The 20802-nt window shown below is 35.6% G+C and overlaps 1 protein-coding gene and 2 non-coding genes across 4 annotated transcripts in view; all 3 read right to left on the bottom strand.

The window, feature by feature from the left end:
* LOC113228890 (torso-like protein) overlaps positions 1 to 20802 on the bottom strand; it is an 89426-nt gene that overhangs the window by 8742 nt on the left and 59882 nt on the right. For both annotated transcript variants that reach the window (XM_026462321.1, XM_026462320.1), the window contains exons 2-6: positions 9674 to 9804; positions 6317 to 6418; positions 4738 to 4860; positions 1547 to 1669; positions 296 to 470 (exon numbers count right to left, since the gene is read on the bottom strand). In XM_026462321.1, coding sequence (XP_026318106.1) covers positions 296 to 470; positions 1547 to 1669; positions 4738 to 4860; positions 6317 to 6418; positions 9674 to 9786 — 636 coding nt within the window. In that variant the 5' untranslated portion in view covers positions 9787 to 9804. The remainder of the gene's footprint in view (positions 1 to 295; positions 471 to 1546; positions 1670 to 4737; positions 4861 to 6316; positions 6419 to 9673; positions 9805 to 20802) is intronic.
* Positions 9859 to 9930, bottom strand: Trnad-guc. Its single transcript has one exon. It is a non-coding gene; the product is annotated as a tRNA-Asp (tRNA).
* On the bottom strand, positions 10319 to 10433 carry Trnal-caa. Its single transcript has 2 exons — positions 10396 to 10433; positions 10319 to 10363 (listed from the first exon to the last, which is right to left on the bottom strand). It is a non-coding gene; the product is annotated as a tRNA-Leu (tRNA).

Below are 20802 nucleotides of genomic sequence, written 5' to 3'. Positions count from 1 at the left end.
TCCTAAAAAGTTGCATTTCGCAGATGTGGCCTTATTACACTTACTAGTAGTGTTCAGTCAATTTGTTGATTTCAAAAGTAAAGTGCATGTTTATGAAATAGAGACATTTTGAACTTGGATCGACGTTCACGCGACGCGACGGTGATTATCATAGGCAAATTCGCGGTCGTTCCTTAACTTGCCAGGCTTTGTAGAATTCAGTATCATAATAAAAAACAATTTTCTAAAATGATACTTACGAAACAAAAACGTATAAAACCACCATAAATAAATCAAATTAAAGAAAATTCCTCACCTGGTATAAAGAGTTACCAGTGATATACGAAGCGATGTAGTGAGACCCGTATTTCCTGATGAAGTCGGCTATGGATACTGTATCTCCAATTGTCGAGTCCTGGATAGCTTCGAAGACAACGTCTTCCACTGCTACGTTTGGAGGCAGGTCGTTCAGTTTCGCAGTTTCTCTAAATCTGAAACATTTTAGTCGTATTTTCATGCTTTTCGTGTTTGTTTGAAATACATTTGGGGTTATGACCTTATTGTAGGACACCTCATAACTCATTATGTAATCGCGAGAAAGAAATCAGCTGTTACAATGTAATTGTTCGTATCTATATGATCCAAATGTACAAAACTAGTGCTGCCCGAAAGCGGTCTTGGTCTTGCCCTCTTGTCGCACTGTCACTTAATTGTAGTAAGACCAAGACCGACCCAGCAATATTTGAGCAAGAACACGATTGAGTCTTGTGTCTTGCAGTTACGTCAAACTCCACATAGAGGTTAAGCATTTGGTTTCAAATCGATATTTGATAGACTTTTCCTAGCATCGGCATCAAAACGACGGTTTCTTCTTACAACAAAGTTGGTGTTTGTTATTACACGAATAGTGTTGATAATTACATATTGAAGTTGTTTTTACTCATATAAAATAATGTTTATACTTGTCATAAAAGTGTAACAAAAAAAAAACAGCACTAACTAGTGTTATGTTATTATGTGTGGGCTTAACGTATATGCCTAAAATTATAACAAACCAATGTGATAGTAAAAATATTGCAAAGTAAATTTTACGTAGGTGCTGTTTGCAAAAATTACCATATTTAATTCATTAAAACACACGTACGTACACGCAGAGATAGCTAATTGAGGATAACCACAGCTTTAATTACAATAAATAAACACTTAAACAATTGCTGATGTGGAATCCCCACACCAGCATGATGATTAATACAAAATTGGCATAACTAAAATATATATTATTACATGACTGTATAACAAACACATATTATTATTATATCTTCACAAAATTATGGTTGTCTCTTTACAAATCGTTGAGTATCAATGATTTTAATTCATTGTTCTATGGGCACTGCGACTGTGCCCGTGACCCTGAGACATAAATTGACAAGTCTCACATGCCTGTAATTTCACTAGCACCCTTCAAAACCGGAACACAATAATGTTCACATTACAAAGATTTTATCATTGATACGTAACGATCTGTAAAGAGGCAAATATAATTTTGGGAACATATATGATTAATTACCTGGAGACTCTCACGAGTACGTAGCAGTGATCTCCTGTGATGAACGAGGAGTTAATGCCGAGGTTCCTCGCCATTATATCCGTCGGCCAGCCAGCCGTGAACGCGCGCCAGGGACGCTCTAACCTGGAATTTTACAAAATATCATACCACCATCAACCAGATACACATGTCACACTTTTTTTACTCATACACTCATAACCCCGCACTAGGGAAACCCTGTATCGCGGGTGCCATGTACACACACATAGGCAACCACAAATTAGACTCAAACTCACAAGAGAAATAAATATAGGCCATACAAATATTTCTCCCGTACCGGGAATCAACCCGGGACCCCTCCGGGTAACAAAGTCGAAATTTGTTTTGTCCGAAATAACGTTTGTTCGAATTTTCATTACACCGAAAACCGAATTATAACGATTCAGTTGGTATTTCAGGATATGTTGAATGTTAATCGCTAAGACACGATTAGGTTTGGTTACGTTAGGTTTAAAAGAAAAAACATTTTCCTTTCAAAATTACTTTCGAGGTTATGAAATTTCGTCGAAACTGGAAAACGTCATTTCGGGCTACTGATAGGTAACTCCTCTACGTGTGAAACCAACATGGTAACTGTTCGGCTACCGAGGAAGTTGCCGATCTCACTCCTGGCCCTGTACTCTCGTTCTCCATCCGACATCTGTCCGAAACAATTACTGTCAAATAAATAATAGTCGACCAAAATAAAAGACGCATGATACGAATGAAGCTTCATACTTGACATTCTCTTTTAATTTAAGGAATTGTTTCGGAGAATGAGAGTAGACCCCCTGTGCCGATACTAGTTGGGTTCTTTGCCAGTTTTCTAAGAGTTTTGAACCGTCTTTGGTATGCAACTTTCATCACCATGTGTAAGGGACACAGCGAGAGATATTGTTACAAAACATTCACGAAGGTAGTCCGTAACTTAGAAATTAAAGTTTTGTGCTAGTCACCACTGGGATTATTACTGTGGACTTATCAACTGAACAGCGATTTCAAAACGGTATAGGGCCTTTTCAAAGCGCAATTAATAGGTTTTTTTTTCTAGGCAAGAAGTGTTGGGTCATGGAAAAATTTAAATTTTGAAAAAAAATTTTTTTTTCGTATATTTTTCCTACATTTTTCCACCCACATTGGACGTTGACACCTGTCAAAAGTTGAAGTTAATGAACGAAAACGATGAAGCCATTTTAAACGTTTTTTCGCTGGTGACAAATCATTTTAAATATCGTTTTTCTCTAACATGCTTTTAGCTACATAATTATGTTTTATAATTCATGCTAAATAAAACTTCAATAGATATTTCTAAACGAAGAACATAATAATGAGTCTTCGAATTATATTTTTTCAATACTTTTACATTTTTCCAATTTTTTAGAAATTTTTCCGGAAACGTTTCCTTTATTTGAATTATTTCGAAAAATTACCTAACATTATAGGCAAGCATCGTCGACTATAATTGTCGCTTATGTATGTAGGTGAGGTGGTGCTCAATAAATGCTTACCTTATTTTCAAGTAAGTAACTTATTTAATACTAAGTACATACATACAAATCTGCCCTCGTAACGAAAAAAGGCACTCCTATGCGTACTTTACACAGCAGTTGTGCCTTTTTTCGTTCTGAGGGCAGAAATGTCATAGTACATTAAGAGAAGTTGTCCAAGTGGGAACACCTGTTCGCCTCGCTCAAAGTGTAGGGTTGTCATATTATTATTATAGTTGTAGCTATAGGTTATAAACATAATTTTAAATTCATCACAGTATTCTCGTGCTATATCGAAATAACCTTTGTCAAATGCACTACTTACATATTGATATTTTTATACCAGCATCGTGGATTAGTATCTCGATTATAGGAGTATGAAATAAAAATGAAATACGCGTTTGGGCGCGTCCCCATTATGTCGTATCGTTTCATTTATCGTTGGACGATTGTCGCGTCTAGCCTCCCATATCACGACTATCTATCGTGACTACGTCGTGGATGTTTATTTTATCGTTGAATAGCTGGCGTATCTAGTTGTTCCCACTAGACCGTGACGACAGTTTATCGGTTCACGGCAGCCGCCTTGTCGGTTGCACGACAGAAAATCGTTTAAAGCTGCGATTATCATACATACATTTTTATCGTGACATTTTAATTATCGTCTGACGACTGTCATTCTAGCTCTTCCCATTGTCACGAGTGTCTGAAGTCGTAACGTCAAAAAAGTCGTGAACGAGTTAATCGTGTTGTACTATATGTGAACAACTTCATTTAAATATACAAGCCACTACACTATTAAACTGCACGACTATCTGTCGTCACGACATAATGGGAACGCGCCCATTATGTCGCGTATATTAATTTTGCAGACAACGACACATTTATAAATAAAATAAAAAATTTACATAAATTCTATTATGAATGACGCGTGCAACCCGCGCTGTGCAAATCGAGAGAACCGCGAGATTATGTGAACGTGTGCGTCTGTACACGGCGCGCGCGCACATACAGCCGCGCTGCTACGTTTGCATAGAGTTACACTACTTGTCTTATTAGAACAATGTAATACAGAGTAATTTTTATGCAGATGAGCTTGACTACAGTTATCAAGTTCATGGTTATGCTTTATGTTTGTAACATGGTCTTATAGTGGTCACAGCTGTGTCTTAATTTTGTGTAACAGGAAACTTTGACTCAACCGTAGAACAAAGTTCTATGTGCAAGACTACTTGTTCTCAGGACATAGTACATTTTGTTCGTTCTTCTTCGCTGTGGATGTCAGGTCGACCGTTGTTGGAGTTTATATTTCCGAAACGAAATAAGATATACGAATTCTCAAAACACCTTTTCATAGGCCTTAGTTTGAATAACGAAATTTTTCTCGTAACGTACTTATTCTCTTTTCGCTATATAATCACATCGGACTCTGTTCTTCGGATGAGTCGACTTGTATAAAAGTTAGGCATAGACCTAGAGGAAATTACTCTACTGAATAAAAAATACAACACAAGCGTCATTTAGGGTATTGTTAGTATTTTTTATTTATTGTTATTTGTTACTATTAACATACACGCAAGGACGGACATATTTAAATAAAAGTTATGTTTATTGTACGCATTTAAAAAAATAGAGAAAAAATGTACATCCTTATACTGAATTTATTGATCTAAAAGAGCTACTTACCTTTCAAAACTAAAATCCCTAAAGTAGGCCTGCAGAAGCTGCTTCAGGTTATCGCAGAACTCCATGTGGAAGTCTCCGTCAAAGATAGTCTTGGCGTGGCGAGGCTTGGGAGCAATCGAGAACCTGCGGTTGCATAAACGTAATCTTTGAATTACGCCTTGTAGTTAAAGTTAATAACAACTATGTTATGTGCCAGTAATTTAGCGTGTGTTTGTTATTATATAATTTTAAAAAAGGTCAAACTGCAGTTTACTACTATAATCCACACGTTTGGTTTGTATAACTAATAACTTCAACCTTGGTATAATTTTGTACTTTGACAATTTCTACAATACAAGTACTGTGTACCAACTGTAACTTAGGTAAGTAGTTAGCAATTGCCGGTTCTGGTTCACAAAAGACCATTGTAAGAAGATCTCTATGGCTGTGGTGATATGAGCTTTGTGGAGGACTGTCCATATACCTAAATAAAAACCTAACCTAAATAAACCTATTCAGCTCATAGTATAACTGCCCTCAGAACGAAAAAAGGCACAACTGCTGTATAAAGTACACATAGTTATGCCTTTTTTCGTTACGAGGGCAGTATTAACCCATAACAACCAAATCTATTTGAATACTTGCGACCTTGAAAACACGATTTATGAAAAAAACCAATATAACCACGAACATTATATCACCATAAGCCACAGAGATCTTGATCTTGATCTCACAGTGAATCAAAACTGGCGATTCCTTGCTACTTAGCTTCTGTGTTTCTTGGGTCTCGGCACTTTCACTGCACAAGACCTTGAGATAGTTGTGCAGTCTGTCTGTACTGTATAAGGAAGTCATCTGGTGATGTCGAATAAGCGGTTCGGTCAGAAGTAACTTCGTCGTCATTTGTGTCCAAGAAAAGTCGGTCTAATTTTGAAATTTGCCAGTTTAGTCGGTCTGTCTTTCCGGCCAGTCTCAAAATTATCCAAGGTATGCTGGATGCGACAAAGGTACCATAGAGATCGCATGTCTATCTATCTATACATATAGATTAAATTTCAAGTAACGTTTGTTTATTTAAGTCACTGAGTACACATGTCACTAGAAAGATCCATATTTATTAATAATTTCAATTAAATAAATGTAGCTGGAAAACATTTCTAACTTTGTTTTACCTACATAATAATGTCTAAATTGCGTTCAACCATCAGCATGGAGAATTAGGAATCTTTTAACATATTAGCTGTGGTTGTCAACCTTTATGTATGCATTGTAATCATAATTCGATCTCAGATACAATAAACAATAAAACTGGCATATCGGATAAGTACAGCGAACAAGTGCTGCCATCTCTGTTTCACCACGACAGCTAAAATGTTAGGAACAAAATTTAGTGCTTATTTCGCAAAACTTGTGTCGATTAAAAGACTTCATAAAAATAAAATTATTATGAATAATTTTTGGGCATTTCCTGCTTAAAAGACAGAATTAATCACTAGCCGTGTTGCAGAATTTTATTAACTAATTTTTTCGATAATTTTATCGATATAGCGAACGATGATGTTAAAAGTCAGAGTATTTTAATAAATCACAAACAAAGTACCTCTCCACGTCTCTGAACACGCTGACCGTGGGTTCTCTGAAAACCCAGCCCTCAGTATCGTTGCGGGGAACCACGCGCATGCAGATGCTGAGGTAGCCATATCTGAAAAATATTGGTAGGAATTTAGACAAGGCAAAGTAGTGATGTGACCAGTAGTCACAAGCTGATTAGCGATAACAGGTTTAGATAATGTCCGCCACTAATTGTCGAACTTTTCGAACCCAAATTATTGAAATAGATTCATACTATTATAACATTCACATACTGTACCCTAATGTCCTTTCATATGCTTTCAGTGAGACGTGCAGGGCTTTATACAATGTAGCCAAGTCTGTTATCCGTGTTGCACTGATATAGTAAACAATAATCTTATTATGCGAGTTGATCTAATACAATTCGATAATGGTGGCACTTTGCGAAACTGAAAATTGAATAGTGCCTATTGTTCTTATTATGCATCACTTAGAAAAAACAGAGGATATTTTAGTTTGGAGCTGAAAATTTAGTCATTCATATGCTACTTTGTAATTACACTTTTTTTTTAAATGCACACACTCATGCACACGCACTAGGGAAACCCTCTGTCGCGGGTGGAGATGGTCACACACATAAACAACCACAAACTACACCTAAACGCATGGAAGAAATAAATTTGCCGTCCATTAACAAAAACGCGGCTACGTGACAAATGGTCAAATATACGTTTTAAATAAAGAAAGAAAGAGCACAAGATTCTCTTTTAAGAACAGTTAAAATTTGTTAAGGTATTCGACTTATCGGAACATAACCCTATCGATGCAAAACTGAAATATCATTAAACAATTTCAATATTCTAAAACGGTTATGGTTTTTTATGATATCTCAAAAAAATATTTTGTCACATAACTGCGTTTTACTTAGCGGACGGCAGAAATTCTGGCCATACAAATATTTCTCTCGGCCCGGAAATCGAACCTGAGACCGTGGCAGACCAGCAAGGTAACCGTTCGGCCATAGAGGCAGTTGAAATATGTAAAGCACTTGTGTATCATGAGTAAATTTGTAAGCAGCTGTGACAATTTTACTGCAATAAACTCGGACTCATTACACTGTCTTCTTCTTAATAATTTAATTTTAGTTTGTATTTCCGAGTATCGACACCAATACACAACGTTATAGAAACTTTATGGAATTTAAAAAATAGTCTTGTAGATCACCACTGTGTAATAAAAGCAAGCAATTCCGCTTATAAGGCGCGTAAATTCCTTTCTTTAAAATACACTTCTTTCGGAGCGTAGGGTTGTCACATTATTATTTTATTTGTCTCATTCATCACAGTATTATCGTGCTATATTGAAATAGTCAAATGCAGTATTTACATATTGATATGTTTATACCAGCATCGCGGATTGGTGTCTTAATTATGGAGTATGATAATGATATAGAAATGTAATGTGGAACAATTCTGAATTTCAGGCACTCTTGTCTAAACTACCACAAACACTACAATAAACACGTCTGCTGTTTGCCTAGCGACCGCTTATATAATAACGCGAGTGCACCGCGATACTGTGAATGTGTGCGTTACACTTCGCATGGCGGGCTTGCACACATACAAGTCGCGCTACTGCGGTTGTATGGAATTACCATACGTCCTATTATACTATGTCAGAACATTGTTCTCAGAAAAGACCCATCTCCAACAGTGGGACGTACGACGGTTGACGAGAATGATTATAGAAGTGTTTTCGAAAAGTCTTTTAACGGAATTATTCGAGTTTTGCATTATACATACACCTATTATCTAAATTAAATACGACTGGGTACATGTATCCTAGATCTACAAATAAATACCTATCTAATTAGAATGACCTTTGCAAATTTTATTAGATTGTTTCGCAAGTAATCATTTATCATTATATTGAAAGTTTAGACGACCTTACTGTCTTGTCTTCGACCTTCACTAAATTAGTCTACATTTATGACTTCTATCAATTTGTTTTCATTTGTATTTCTTTTTAACTGACTTCAATTCTCAATTCGTCTGTATTTTTTTATGTTACGCGATTACTTCGACATTTGTGAACCGTTTTCGATGATTCTTTTTTGTTGCAAAAGGGGTTCTTGAGTGGTGCTTCCAATCAAGTTTGAAGAAAATATTCCACCTCTAAGGGTGGCAAATTCGGGGATGAATCACCCGCTTTCCGTTAACCGATTTCAATTACACTTGGCACAGATGTAAACCAATGAAAATAAAACAGCGAAAACGGCAAAGCAAACTTGAGGTTAATTTTTTTATTAAAAATTACCTACATATTTTAATGCCACGAGTAAAACGGGAAATCTCCTATCTTACAGCTTAGGTTAGCAACGCCATCTAGCGGAATTTTAAAGAAGCTTTGCTCCGGACCGTGTCGACGCAGCTCCTAATGCAGTGGTTCACAGTGAACATTTATGAAAAAAGAGAAAAGTAAGTATATGATATAGTACCTAAATAGGTTTTAAAATCACTTTAAACATTATTTTCTCGTTATTTTTGAGTTTTTGTCACGAGCGCCCTTTCAACTAACGGCGGCAAAATTTAATCATAAAGTGATTCTGTTTTGAATTTAAATTTTTTAAATAAATTTATATATCACATACATATTACATAATCACTATAGTATGTACAACATATTGTAATGTTATTATTTTGATAATATAATAATACATGTTGTGTGTGTGATAATAATATAGGTAATTTTGTTTGAGCGAGTCACGTTTTAATATTCATAAGAATTAATTTGCTACCCATTAGTTCCGCTCTTTGGGAATTAGTTGAAAATATTTTTTAAGTTTATTGAATGTTTAATGAATTTAATAAATTTAAAAAATATTTCCAACTATCCATTCAAATATTACATTTTTTTGTGTAATTCCTCCACTAGTTTGTTATAATTATTAATAACAAAGGTCGAACACTTAGAACAATTCATTCGATCCGGCTGGATTCCTACCAGCACCCTCGGGCAATCCGTGCCAATAGTGGAAAATACTTTCCAAATAACCATTATCTACTAATTGCAAACTGAATAATTAATACCGTTACCGACGTTAGTAATGAAACTATTTAACAAACGATACAACGATAAAGTGGCGTAATTAAATGTTAATTTGTAGTTTTTTATTTCTCATTATATATTTTAGTTTCTAATTATCAAGCGACTAAGTTTTATACGTTATGTGTAGCTAATTAAATCTTGAAATATAAAAGATGGGCTTTGATCCTTTAATGTTACCTTGATGTAACATATTATTGCTAAAATTTCCATATCACGCTACAGGAAATCCCTACATCAGAATATATTATACTACCCTGTAACAAATGCACGCGAGTACCTCATAAATATGTTAATCGCCTTGCCAACGCCAAGTTCTGAGTCGAGTGTGGTTGCGGCGCGGCACATGCACAGTGCTACCGCCAGCAGCAGCACCGTGTGCCCCCGTACCATCACACCGACACTGCTGACCTGAAAAAAAGAAAAGAAAAAATTAATATAGATGCAAAAAACAAGTACAAAAAACTCCCCGGCGGGGAATCGAACCCCGGTCTCCCGCGTGACAGGCGGGGATACTAACCACTATACTACCGAGGACTACACATAAGAAGTCGAAATTACTGTGGAGTTTCGATAATGCTTTTGTGAGGGATTTTTTTCTTATTTTTTTGAATAATTTTACATACAGGCAATATTCCAAAAATCTATAAAACCGAAGATTCTGCTTACTTTTTGATTAGGTAAAGGAAATTAATTTTTATATGCAATGTATTAATTGCAGTAAATTATTGCGTGTCTTTATTTTTTACTGTAATAAAAACACAATGTCTAAAATATATAATATTACTGTTTGTGTATAATACTTTGCAGTACATTAGTATAACAAAAAATAAAAACATTAATTATAAAAAAAATTTGTATAATGCAACAAAAAAATTATAAAATATGAGATTGTGTCTGAGTGAAAAAAAAAAAAACAAAAGTCTGTCAGAAGTGGGATTCGAACCCACGCCCTCAGAGAGGACCAGAACAACTCGAACCTATTTCATAGGCAAGGTGAACCTTGAGTCTGGCGCCTTAGACCGCTCGGCCATCCTGACACTAATTTAACTGGCGAAATAAGCGTATACGTTCCACAGCCACGTTGTAACGAGTTATCGGTAGGTGGCGGTACAATGATTATATTTGTTATTGCAATGCTATATATTTACTTGTTTGAATATTTCAGTCATTCTCGGACTAGTATTCACTACCTAATTTCAGTGCCAATTTTTATTATTTAAGTATTCGATTTTTTATCGTGCAATATTATTTAATATTCGAGTATAGTATCTGCAATTATTATTTAATAATTACACGATAGATAATATATTTGAATATTGAAATAATAAAATTGCCACTGAAATTAGGTACTGAACACTAGTTCGAGAATGACCGATTTATACGCATGTATGTATATATAATTCTGTAAAAAAAAAATAGAAATTAGCGTTTTGTAGTATGGAACTCTGATTTAGATTACAATTTGTATTTAGGGGCCCTATCATAAACAAAGAATGCCCTGGCAAAAACATTTCATATGTATAATGTAGAGATTGTCGATACATTAAAATAAGCCCACCACTTGTGAGCAATATTACCAATTGTACATTGCTCAAAAGTGTTAAGAAGCATATTAGAGCGGAAACACCCGTAAATACTAGTTTACAAGGAAAGTCGGACATTCATAGTTTACGCATAATTAAAGATTATGGTTATTGTCCTCGGCGACTTAGGCCCTGTGGACCGTGAGATTACATTATATATAGCAGTATTACCTATGTTATAATATATTACTTGAAATAAACGAAACCAAAATCTCATATCAATAAAAATTTTGTTTATTTTTTTACAACAATAATTAGTTATTACTTGAAAATAACGCTCAAGGAAACTAGTTATTAATTATTTGCAAATTTTTCAATATTGACTCGTAAAACCAAGTTTGCCATAAAATTGCAAATTAGCGCGCTATTTCGTCATTTTTAGTTCCACATTTTGCCACTAGTAACGCTGCACTACAGCAAAAATGGCGTTGCGTACTGATCAGCTGTGCGTATCACAAAGTCACAACAGCGTATTTGGTTCGTTGATTTTGATATTGATTTTACGACTGGAAACAGCCAGTTTGTATATTTTTTTATTAATTTATTTTTTGTATAGACAAGCTTTTACTACGTTAATGGCGGTGATCATCTTAAATGTGATTATAATTAGATCTTTATAATCTGTTTCCAATCGGGGACAATGATACAATCCGTTTTATAGAAGTATTCTTTATTTTGTTTACTGAAATGTATCGTATTTGTTCCGAATCAAGAATATACAAATGTCGGACCGACTTCGGATGTCGCTTGTGCACAAAGTCAAATACGAATATCGCTAAACTCAAACTAGGATCATCTCTGAAAATATTTTATAATCATTACGATGAACTTAAACAAGATAGGAAGAAATTTATTTATAGTTACGACTAAATGGTGTGCCCACTTTAAATTTTATTTTGTTTTATATCATATATTTACATATAAAATAAATTCGTAATCGCCTAAAAATAGGAAAGGTTTTTCACTTGATTTGTACCTGCAATTTTTTTATTGTTTAAATCTGGATTAAGTTCAAGTTAAAGACACTGTTGGTGACGAAATGAAATAAAACCCTGACTAAAAAAATAAAATCAACGCTGACAATAATCTACTGAACTATTTTAGGATAATTTTAGGGTGGGTATGTAGAAGACAGTTAAACCAACCAATTGTGTAAAAATTGCAAATTTATACGGCGGATTTGACGTAAAAAAATAAGATCGGAAAAAATTAAAATCAACTTACGATACTATGTCGTTGCTGATTTGATTCCTTTAAAATATGGTTCTAACGAACGACTAAGTCGGTTGGCTAATAAATATAATTAAAAAAAAAATGTACATTATTTCGAATGAAAATTACTCAATTTATTTTCAAAAAATGTTTTCTCAGGAGCTGTACATATTTGTCACACGCACCGGTGTCATACCATAGTAGAATAAAACCAAGTAGGGTAATTCCATACAAACAGCATCCTGATGGTAAGCGCCACGCTTGTCCACTGTTATCACTAACTGTTATCAGTAACTGTAACTGTTATCAGTTGCAGTGCCACTCAGAGCTTTGAATCTCAAAGATCTGAGAGACACTGAGCACCGGTCACCCTGAGGCATAAGTTGAAAAGTCACGTGTGCCTATTTCACCAGCACCCTTACCTCACATTATAATATAAGTAAAGGACTACTTTGGCATGCTTTTGTATAATAGTTGAAATTACATTTCACATTACTGCTTGGCGACAGAAATACGTAAGGTGGCAGTATTTCCCTGGACGAACTCTTTCACAAGAGATCTACTGCTAGTGAAATGACCCTACTTGGTCTAATTCTACTAAGGTTCTACTCTCGCATTTGTATTAGTTCTTATGTCTGGAAGAACCTGGATATAACTGGTGTTTATAAAACAATGTGCGACGAATTAAATCAATGAATCGGGGTTTATTCTGTTTTTATGTTCTCAGTTTTGGTCTATCATGACATAATCTGCTGCACCTGTCGTGACTGCATTATTCCACGAAATCTGAAAAGGTAGTGGAGTACATCAGGCCAAAAGCCAAATACACCCTGAGGGTCGAGCGGTTGGAGTCCCGCCACAACGTAAATTTTAATTCGTTTGTGGTGAGAGTGCCGACCAAATATCTAAATACAGGAAGAACTCTTCCTTCATGAAGGAAGAGTTTTGGCCGAAGGGTGTCATGTATCGGCGATTCCGCGGCCGGTTCCTGACGACGTCGACAAGTGCAATACGTGTAGATTTGTTACTTAGTTTATTTTATTGTTATATTATATTGTATGTATGTTAGCCCTTAAGGTACATATTATATGGGTCATGTGACCTGAAATAAATGTCTAACATAAATTAAAAACAACTCTTGTCCGATATAAACAAATGCAATCTCGCTTACAACGAATTGCTGATTTTGTCCTAACAAAATGCTTCTATATATTAAATTTTACTTATTTGTTCTGTGGGATTATTATATTATACTATTTGCGTATTGTATAGTAATGTTTGCATGAAACAAACTCTATTTTGTATGAATACTTTGTTATTTAAAAATGTATTTCAAATTACTCACCCACATCTTGCAAGTGCAAACCAGCAAAGGCACGAACATAAAAACTCAAGTACCTAGCGATCATTTTCCACAGTAACCGTTTAATAGTCCATAATTATACATTCCCCATTAAGTTAGCAAGATTTTCCATCATTATTGTGATAATAAATCGCTTAACTTAGAAACATTATGCGATCATAGCTTTTTAGGTCCTTGACACGATTGTCTACACTATAGTTTTTTTTTTTCTGAAAGATATTACAGTTGGTTTCTGACAGCCTTGACTGCGTTACTGGACAATTGGACTTACTAAACACAAATAGTCTTGATACTTTTAAATTTAATATTAAAAGTTGGATCCCACTTGTCAGCAAGCTTCTGCACCTGCGTGCCTTTACGTTTTTATTGCAATGATAGTTGGGCGAACGCTTGCCTAAATGCAGTAGGACTCAATTTCATTTCTATTTGCACCAACGAATGTTTTCGAATCATCTGCAATAGTACTACTAATACTGCTACTACTAATTACTGTTTGCTTTGGTGAAAGACAATATCGTGTAATTCTTGGATATAAGACAAGTTCATCAAACTATCTGGACATGCAAATTCATCAACCGGTAATTGGCTAGTGTTGTCGAGACTGGTGCGGATGTCAAAAATGTATCAAAATCTTCATAAAATATGTTACAGGTACAACTAGAGTAGTTCATTGTCTAGGTATGTCCATTACCTGATTCAAAGTACGAATAGTTTGTATAAGTATCGATATGCACAGGATGTCACGTCACAGCTCAATCGTGCGCCCGCGCCGCCGCCACCGGCGCGGCGGCCGAGTGGCGGCGGCAAACAATGCAGTGTTCGTAATGGTTTGATATTGTCCTTCGGGTAAATTCGCAAATAGTGAATTGAGTAACCATAACACCACGAACACAAAGTGATATTGTTAAAATTGTACCTATTTGCTTTCCCTTCCAATCCTTATTCTCAAATTGTGATAGTTGGAGTGGCCAAACTATCTTCACCAGCTGCTGTCTACAACAAACCTACATGTTATTATTGTAACAAATACAAAAGCGGAATGCCGGTTCTGCTCATAGGTGATCAGTTCATCTTATTTGAGATCAGCTTTCCCGCTCTCATACCCATTTTCCACCCTTGTTAACATACCTATTCAGGTTGGTGTCAAACTCTTAGACCTAAACCTGCGTTATGATAGCTGTGGGGTAGGCACCACCCGCTTCATCTTATTTTAGATGTTTTCCAAAAGAACAGCGATGTCCTCCTTTGAACACTCAAAGAACTATGTAACAAGTATTACCTATTTTAATAAACTAAGTAACACCTATTTTAACTTTGCATTTTTGCTGCGATTTTTAACCCATTTCATCCCAGAGATGACGACAGGTGTTTTCTTGTTGTTTGGAGACATCTGTATGTTAAAGCTTGAGATAGATGTAGGGTCGTATTCTAGAACTCTACTCAATGCTCAAGTCAGGTTTGCACTGGAAACACAAGCACTGGAAATACGACCCTAATGGCAGGGACTTGAGTATGATTTCAAGTGCTTTAAACCATACTCAAATCCTGACTTAAGCATTGAGTAGAGTTCTAGAATACGACCCGTAGTGTCGTGGAAGAATAGTTTTGGTTTAACGAAACCATTTTAATGATTCTATAACACGTTTTATAATAATATTTGTTATAAGGTTTCTAACTATGAAGAACTTGATGTATAGGAAGGTAGCACCATTCTATCTAGAGTTCAAATAGTTCCAAATTGAAGGGTATGAAGAGCCAGCGCAAAAAAGATATAAATGATCTGGTCAGGCCTTATATGCCGTGGTTACACACAGTGGTGTAAAACCATTTTCGCTTTTTATATGGCGTCGATTACTACTTACCATCAAGTCGTCACCTTATGTCTGATTGTTTGCTGATTAAAAGGGGACCCTTTATAGCTAAACTGTAACGTCTATAAAACGTGATAATGTATTAATTCTGTAGCGCAGTCTAAACTACAATCGCCCCAAAAAAGAGGTGCAGTAAAGTAGATAATCCATTTAAAAACCGTCCGGCCTTGCCCCGGGCTCAATTAATGAGTGTCAATGTGATTTCAACAGCCGATATAACTCAGTGTTAAATAACCATTATTGTCCGTCAAGTCATTGATGCGATAAGCGTTTTGTTGCAATTCTTACGAAATTTGTAAGTTTAATTTTATATTCTTCTATGTGAAGTGGTGCTGCCTATGTGAGCTAAGTAGAAATAAGCACTCCACAATTTCTACTGTAGTTTGAATAACTCAAATTGATACAAATAATCGTTATTGTTCACAAGAACAGTTCCGTACTCTGTATTCAGAGCTAAATACAGGATACAACAGGGGTCTTAATGTGCCTACAGATTTGCTCGATTTTTTCACGATCGGCAAAACGAGTAAGTATGTAAGCAACAGACGATAGGCATTATATTGGTCGATCGACAATTTGGAATTCAAATTAGGCTTAGGTTCAAATTTGTTCGACTTTAATCTTGACATTTATCTATTGCTACTGTTAGCGATAGAATGCCATTATCTGTATAATGATAGATAAAATCAATCAAATCTGTTAGCCTGTGACAGACCTTATTGACCGTCAAAACAGAACATATTCATCGTCAATAACGATTGTCAAATATCGAGCAAATCTGTAAGCATCTTTAATGCTAAGTTGCCGACTACCTACGGACAGGTTACTGTCAAATATTATTCAAATAATAACATATAATCGTCTCGTGTCAAGGTAGCCATAATTCCTCAAAAGGGTAAATAATCATTCAAGATTCTGCGTTAATTTGTTGCAAAAGTTTTACGTGAAGATATCGAAATCAAAGTATACGTATCTGCTTATCTAGTATCGAACTAATAATGGTTTGTGTGCATAGAAACAATTCATAACATCACAATTCTGTTCTCCTTATGATAACAAAAATTAACGTAACGTTTTAGCGAAATCGAGTTGTTAACATATCTGTAGAGTTAGCACGACAGGGCGTGACTTGTGCGAGAGCGACATAAAACGCGAGACCTCTATGCGGGGATAGCAGTTTGTCGCGCTTTAGGTATGTCGCTCTCGCGGAAGTCGCGCAAATGTGTTAGTTATGAGAAGGACGGTAGAACAGAATTTTATAAATTTCCAATTAAAGAACTTCAAAATTGTGTACAAAGGCAGAGAATAAAGAATAAGAGAACGGACACTCTCCGCCCCTCCCTAGTTTTAGATACCGCACCACGCCCCGCTCATTGCCGGTCACATTGACTGAACGACAACAAGGCTGTACCGCTCTCATGCCAAAAAAGTTTTGACGTTGGCTCCGCCCAAATTTGTGAAACAAATATATGCCTGAAGTTCCCGTGACATGCGACAGGAGATGTTGAATTTTGCGCATTAAGGGTCGTATTCTAGAACTCTACTCAATGCTCAAGTCAGGATTTGAGCAGACTTGAGTATGATTTCAAGCACTGGAAATACGACCCTAATGGCAAGGACTTGAGTATGATTTCTAGTGCTTTGAATCATACTCATGTCATGACTTGAGCAATGAGTAGAGTTCTGGAATACGACCCTAAAAGTACCAAATTCGTTTTAGCGGAATAACTCTAAAACTAAAGGGATTAAAAAAAATCCGTAGCGACAGTTGTCGATCATGCATAAATATAATTCATTATCTAATTTTTGTCCTAATAACCTGTAGCATTTCGAGGATAAATCGAAAAAATGTAAAAATTAGAGGTCATTTCGTGATTTTTATCTATCGAGGAAACTTTATTGTTTTATGTTTCTGATTAATGTCCTACAATATTTTATTCTTAACTTTAAAGTGGATATACCCCTCTAAAATCAAATCGAAGATTAGGAATTTTTCCTCTGCTCCCTCTTAATATAAAACATAATTTTACGTTACTAATTATAATGGCCGTGAATTGTTCTATGTACGGCTGTTTATCATCATTTTCCGAAAGATGAAACGAAGTAGATGATGAGACTCATTCAGTTATTGTTTTTTCCATTTATTTACTGCAGAGTAATATATGTATGTATAAAAAATACAGATTTATAATATCAATATAATGAGACGCCATGACTTCGCGAATTTTCTATTCGTATTGCCGATAAATATTATGTAGGTAGTGAATATATCTAATTATTAATTAACCTTGGACAAGCAATTTCAAATACCTTGTTTACCTTACTTAAAAGTACATGCTCAAAATATAACATTTAATATATTTTTGATATAAATCTACAATATTACTCTGGTTAGTGAATTAATGAAAAATATAATAATATATCGATATAAATACCTAATAGACTTGTATAATTATTAGGATTCTATTAACCCGTAACGTGTTTCTTTGTAACTTTTAACTATTGATAGGTTAATGGTTCTTGGGTTGGTATGCAAGAGCAATACGTCACTGCTATATAATTATTCTTAATTACACACAAATTAATAAGTTATTTTATGTAAAAATTAAAGAGCCCATGTACTATTTATGCAACGTACGACGCATTAACATAATTATAATCAGTGCAGAGTACCTACTAAAAACCGGCCGCAAAAGTCATTTATCCCCTAGTTTGCTACCCTTAGAGTTGGAATATTTTCTTCAAATTTAAATGGCATTACTTCTGAGGTACCCTCTTTCCAACAAAATAAGAATCATCAAAATCGGTTCACAAAGAATTATCGCGTAACGTACATACAAAAAAAACACACAGTCGGATTGAGAACTTCCTCATTTTTTTCAAGTCGGTTAAAAATAACAGAACGTCTACACGGCCGCCTAAAGCTTTGCTTAAATAACTCAAAAGCAAGCACTTGTAAGTCGGCGTAATGAAAATTTTAATGATTCATCAATTAATTACTAAATTGAGTCGAGTGGGAGCTCTGGCTCATGCTGCAATGTAATGCATTACTGGGAACCATTAAGATGCAAGGTACTCTTGTGATTTGGCAATCGTATTTAGAGAGAAAAAAATGTGAGTGTGGATTTCGAAAACTTATTGATGGATTTCTCACATTTTTGTTATAACCCCCATAAGACGTAATTATGGTTTTTCTTAGCTTTCAAAAATGTACGTTCAATATTTTTTTTTATATAAGCAAGTGACGGGATGAAGATGTCGTGCGCCTGGTGGTATTCGACACGCCACTCAGAGCTTTAAATCGCAAAGGTCTGAGGGACACTGCCACCGCGCCCGTTATCCTGAGTCATAAGTTGACAAGTACCATTTGCCTGTAATTTCAACAGCACCCTTACCGTTCAAAACCGGAACGCAGTAGGGGAGAGGGGGGCAAGACGGGGTGGTGGGCACGACAGGGTACTCGGTTTTGAATTATGAATGAATTGATCAGTCACAATCGCTTTAACGCATGACGTCGTACCACCATGACAATTGTTAGGAACAGGATTGACAGAACCACTTACTTTGTCTATTTTCGAAAAAAGCTATTTTTTTTGCGATTTGCTACTGAATTTTACTTTTGGACCAGTAATAACGTTTTAGATTCGATTTAGTTAGTAAGTAGTCGAGTATACATAACTTGGTTCATGTAGTTCTTACTAGTTTTATGACTTTTATGTGATAGAAGCACTTTTGGTGTAGATCAATGATCACGTGAGCTTCTTTTTTTATAATATCAAGTGACGGGACGAACAAATCGTGTGCCTTTTTTTAATGTACACACTCATAGCCTAGGGAAGCCCTGTATCGCGGGTGCTATGGAAACACACATAGACAATCACAAACCACATTCAAACTAGACGAGACGAAATTTCATTTAATTTGTTTGAAAACTATACTGCCATATCATAACTGTGACAACTGCGCTCCGATTGGCTAGCCCGAGTTCGAAACAATTGACGGGTGTCGTCAACTGTTTCACTTCAAATCGACCAGTTAACTTGAGCTTTGCTATAGTGGACGAATATTTTTAATATTGAGATGAAATGTGATTCCGTTTGTTTTGTAATTAGATGTTTTGCTGTTTTTCCCACACCACCGAATAGAACAGCACGGCATTGTTAGAGATATTGTCTTTATGACAATAAATGCAGAATATTTTTCGGAATATACGGAGACGTACACGCAGGTCAGTAGTTGGCCTGTCTACATTTCAGTATAACGAGAGTTGATATTTATAAGAGCTGTATCGCTAATGTGTTACCAGGAATATAAGGCCCTTATTTCATCTCTATTTCTGGTTATATACTCGATGGATGCGAGTGATGATGATTCTTCTTTGTGAGGACTGTATATTATTTCTTAGAGAAAAAAAAAACAGTTGAGCATCGAACTTCAATATATATAATAGATCATAAAGAACCCAAAGAAAATATAATAGAAATCGTTCAAAAAGAATGGTGCTGTCGTGCACAGTGACATCGAAGTAATATTACTTTTACGGGAGTGTAATGTAATATTGCATTATTTTTCGAAGCACATGTCTTAATTCACTCTTATAATAATAAAAACAATTAGATCAAATCTGCAATCAGGGAATTCTTTTCCAAAATTGTACCTACGTTACATAAATCAGAAAGCCTAACGCTTAGTTTTAATTTTGTTTGTATCCACGGTTGGAAACTTTAGAACAGATATATGTACTAGGAGGGAGCTACATCGATCAAAGTAAAAGAAGAAAGCCATATTATGGAGCCACCCCATATGTATCAATGTCTCCCCTTGTCTTGATTTCGAAGGTCAAGTCATCACAGGACATAGCAATTATATGGCATTTGTACAAAAATTGATTTATATCTATGGTAGTTACAGGAAGAGTGCACTACCTATCGATGCATTATTTTTGTAGTGCAGTATTTATAGACGCGGCGACACGTCTCGCAGCGCCCGCGCACCCACTCGTGCCCATCTGTTGCACTGACTGCAAAACAAACGCATACGCTTGCGTTATTTGTTTACCTATCGTGTACATCAAAACAAGATGCTTTTTGCGGAGCATCTTTCACGTATCTAGTTAGTTTAATTTAATTTGGAACTTTAGACTTAGTCATGTATTTACTTTTGCAATTTCACTAAATGGACTTTAAAAAGGAGTCCAAGTCGTCCCGCTTTTCCCATTGCTCTCGGTTTTTTGGGCAACATCTGGCCAGTCCTTTAAAAAGGAGTCCAAGTCATCCCGCTTTTCCCATTGGTATCAGTTTTGGGCAACATCAGGCCAGTCCTTTAAAAAGGAGTCCAAGTCATCCCGCTTTTCCCATTGCTCTCGGTTTTGGGCAAC

Source organism: Hyposmocoma kahamanoa, unplaced genomic scaffold, assembly GCF_003589595.1.
Source record: "Hyposmocoma kahamanoa isolate Upper Pololo Valley unplaced genomic scaffold, ASM358959v1 262, whole genome shotgun sequence".
Lineage (NCBI taxonomy): Eukaryota > Metazoa > Arthropoda > Insecta > Lepidoptera > Cosmopterigidae > Hyposmocoma > Hyposmocoma kahamanoa.
Note: the sequence above shows the minus strand (reverse complement) of the source record. Positions and strands in the feature narration are given on the sequence as shown.